This window comes from Capsicum annuum, chromosome 1 (assembly GCF_002878395.1).
Source record: "Capsicum annuum cultivar UCD-10X-F1 chromosome 1, UCD10Xv1.1, whole genome shotgun sequence".
Lineage (NCBI taxonomy): Eukaryota > Viridiplantae > Streptophyta > Magnoliopsida > Solanales > Solanaceae > Capsicum > Capsicum annuum.
This window is the reverse complement of record NC_061111.1, coordinates 159,667,861-159,671,622: the sequence shown is the minus strand read 5'-3', so window position 1 is coordinate 159,671,622 and position 3,762 is coordinate 159,667,861. Positions and strand designations below refer to the sequence as shown.

At 33.8% G+C, this 3,762-nt stretch overlaps 1 protein-coding gene across 1 annotated transcript; it reads left to right on the top strand.

Moving 5' to 3' along the window:
- Positions 1-1,665: 1,665 nt before the first annotated feature.
- On the top strand, positions 1,666-2,198 carry LOC124898435. Its single transcript, XM_047412084.1, has 2 exons — positions 1,666-1,791; positions 1,869-2,198. Exons 1-2 carry the CDS (start codon positions 1,666-1,668, stop codon positions 2,196-2,198), a joined length of 456 nt encoding a protein of 151 aa, XP_047268040.1.
- Positions 2,199-3,762: the final 1,564 nt, after the last annotated feature.

The window sequence follows — 3,762 nt, the reverse complement described above, 5'->3', positions numbered from 1 at the left end:
TTTCATTTTAGTATATTTCAGAATATTTATTTACAACAAATTCAGATTTTAGATCAAATTAATTTATTGAATTTAATAAAAAAATAAAAATTCAAATGAAACGAAATGCCTAGTGAAATTTTACAAAGTCAACCTCAATTATACCAATACATAAGTTAATTTTGTTATTCCTTATATTTCAATTGGTTTTGAGATTTTACTTTGGTAAAAAATTTAAAAAAGAAAATAATATTTTAAAATATTGAGATCTTAAATTAAAGATATATACAACAACAACAATATACCCAGTGTTTTTCCACATCGTGGGGTTCGGGGAGTGTAGAGTGTACGCAAATCATACCACTACCTCCGGTGAAGTAGAGAGGTTGTTTCCGATAGGCCACCGCTTAGAACCAATAACAGTATAACAAATACAAAAGATAAGTGCAAAATAAACTAACACCACTAGCAACAAGATAATACTACAACCACATGATAAAAATAAGAACTATCTAACCAAAATCATAGACATCACACAACATCACAAATGAAAACTACAAACACAAAAGAACGCTCCCTTACTGTTACCAACGCACTCCCACCCCCTAACCCTCTACCCTAATCCGCGTCCTTCATACTTTCCTATCAAGAGTCATGTCCTCCATAAGTTATAATTGCTCCATATCATGCCTAATTACCTCTCTCCAATATTTCTTTGGTCTACTTCTACCCCGCCTCAAATCATCCATAGCTAGTGTCTCACACCTCCTCACTGACGCATTCGATCTCCTCCTCATCACGTGTCCGAACCAACGCAACCTCACTTCTCGCTAAAGATATATAAAGATGTTAAAATGCTCTTTAATTTTATGGTTATAAACATGTCCAATGAAATTAATTAAAGAACTACCAAAAACAAATTCTAAACGGATTAAACGAAAAGAGACAACAAATTAAAATTGAAATAAACGGAACACAAAAATACTTGTAGGGTCATTTGGTAGGATGTATTAGGAGAAATAGTTCATGTATTAAGTGTGGTATTACTTAGTAGGCATAATACATAAGTATGACCCTAAACTTGACACCAAATTATAACATTGACCTTAAACTTTGACAGTGCATAAATAGGCCCTTTAACTATACAAAATCTGAAAAAATAAACACTTCAATCCTACATGGAAAAATACGTGTATACACTCAAAACCACGCACATTGGAGTTAGAATGAAAGGGTTTTTTTGTTCAGCTTTTGCATAGTTTAAGGGCCTACTTGTGCACTGAAGTTAAAGGTCATAGTTATAAGGCCAAAGACATTGATAGGCACTCAAACTTGTTGCCAAAATTCACTTAGACCCCTAAACTATGGCTTGTACCTATCAGACCCCTAAACCCCCCAAATTTTGTTCCAATTAGGCATTTTTTGACTATATGGCACTGTGCGTGTTGTTTAGTCGCGGGTGGCGCGTGACTCATTAAAAATCTGTCTATGTGGAAAAAGTTAACGTTATTTAACGTATACTTTTGCCATCCCCTTCAATTTCCCTCTATTTTAAACCTAATTTTCTCTTCTTTTTTCTTTATTCTCTCTTCCATAGCTGATTTCTCTCTCAACTTCTCTCATCTCACTATCAAATTTATCTCATAATTTCTCTTAAATCAATTTTTTTTCTCATTTTCGATGAGAATGTCAGAAAGTTCCGTTAACATTGAGGTTCCCAATTTATGTTATTGTTCCAAATTTCGTACATTAAGAACTTCAAGGACTCCATCAAATCTTGGTCATAGATTTTTTGGATGTAAAGTTCCAAAGGTTTGTATCATTTTCACAGATTTTAATTTTATTTTTTTGGTGATTTTTTTTATCATTCTATGGTTTTTGCATTTTAGGAAAATGGTGGATATGGGTACTTTAGATGGATTGATCCAAAACCTTCAATTTCTGTGCATCAATATCCCGAGGTAGAATCGAGCTTAATGATAAAGTGCAAAGATGGTGAAAATTCATGTGATCGATTGAAGCAAAAGCTCAAAGACGTTGAACAAGAGAGGGACACTTTGTGTGAGAAATTGAAAGATAGTGAAGAGAAGTTGATTGCATTGAGGCAAAAACTCAAAAAAGTTAAACTTGAAAGGGAATGTGCTAAGCTCAAATTGAATAGACTTGTTCTATTTCTTCTCATTGTTCTTACGGTAAAGTGGTTCTTTAATATGGTGTAATGGTTAGTTTGTTGTAGTTGTTTGGTTAGTTTAGTTTGTAATGGTTAGTTTGTAGTAGTAGTATTAGTTTCTTGTAGTTGTTTGGTTAGTTTGTAGTAGCAGTAGTAGTTTGTTGTAGTTGTTTGGTTAGTTTGTAGTAGTAGTAATTTGTAGTAGTAGTTTGTTGTAGTTGTTTGGTTAGTTTGTAGTAGTAGTAGTTTATAGTAGTTGTTTGAATGAATGGACAGGTTTTGTATGACAATCTCATTGTCAATTGGCTACTTTGTGTCTAGTTGTGCAGCTACTTAAGTTAACCATATAGCCTATTTGTAACTACTGAAGGTATTGATAAAAATGAAATATATTAGAAGCAGCACATCATATTAAAATTGCTCAAGATTGAACTAAAAGTGCAAGTACCTGGATATCATATTAATACAACTCAAAATTGAGCTAAAAACTACATACAGTAAACAAGGTGTTTAAAAAAAGCTCAACATTGAGCATAATAGTGTTCTACTGCAGCATACACCAAAATCATTAACTGCTGCCTAAGAAAAAGTTGTTCAAAACCTAGTAACATAATTTGTTCAAAGTCATTAACCTTTATTACTGTACAAATCATTTCTAAATGAACTACTTCTTTGAAGATCCAACTAATGAAGAAGACTTGGCTGCATCCACTTTTTTTCTCTTATTTGCTTTCATTTGTTGCAATTGTGTGCTGGTGACTGCATATTTTCCATTCCACTTTAGGTCACTAGGTTTAAAACCAATATCTATATTGGTTGGTGAAGCACTCTTTAAATTTATACCTCCATAAAGAACCCTCTCACTTGATGTTCCAGGTTACAAAATTAGACATAATTGTAAGACAATGAAAATTGAAAGCTTGAATGAAAACATTAGTATAGGTAAATAATGAGACAGAGAGAAATACATTGTACACTTGGGTTCCAGTTGATAGATCAGAGTAAACACCAAAACCAGTTGCGGGCCTTTTTTATCCAGTAGCAGCAACAAATGAGGTAGCATTGTATGACCTCTTGTTGGTTGGCAAATGTGGTACTTGACTTGAAGAAGCATTTCTTCCACTTTCAAATGGGGTCCCTCTTGCATTGGCTATTTTTTTTGCCAATCTTCTACCAATCCCTCCTTGACCTCTACCAGAACCACCTCCCCTCTTAGCACTACATTGACCCCTACCAGAACCACATTTACCTCTACCAGCAGCATCTTGACCTCTACTAGCAGCACTTTGACCTCTACCAGTAACACTTGACACCTTTCTTTGAGGTGCTCTTGGCACAGCAGTTGTGTCAACACAAATAGATCTTGTTTGACTAAATTGTGTAGTTGCATATGTATTAAAGGTAGAGCTTGACTGTGAATAAATTCAACATAATATTTTCAACAATTTTTAATAATAATATTAAGCAGAAGAAGAATATTACCTACATAAAGACCCAACACCTCTCTTACCAAATCCTGAATTTCCCAAATCCTAATGTATGACTGAGAAACAATTCTCTCCTTGAACTTTCTAGCAACCAGCTTTGAATCACACATCTTGTTCTTGTTTAGA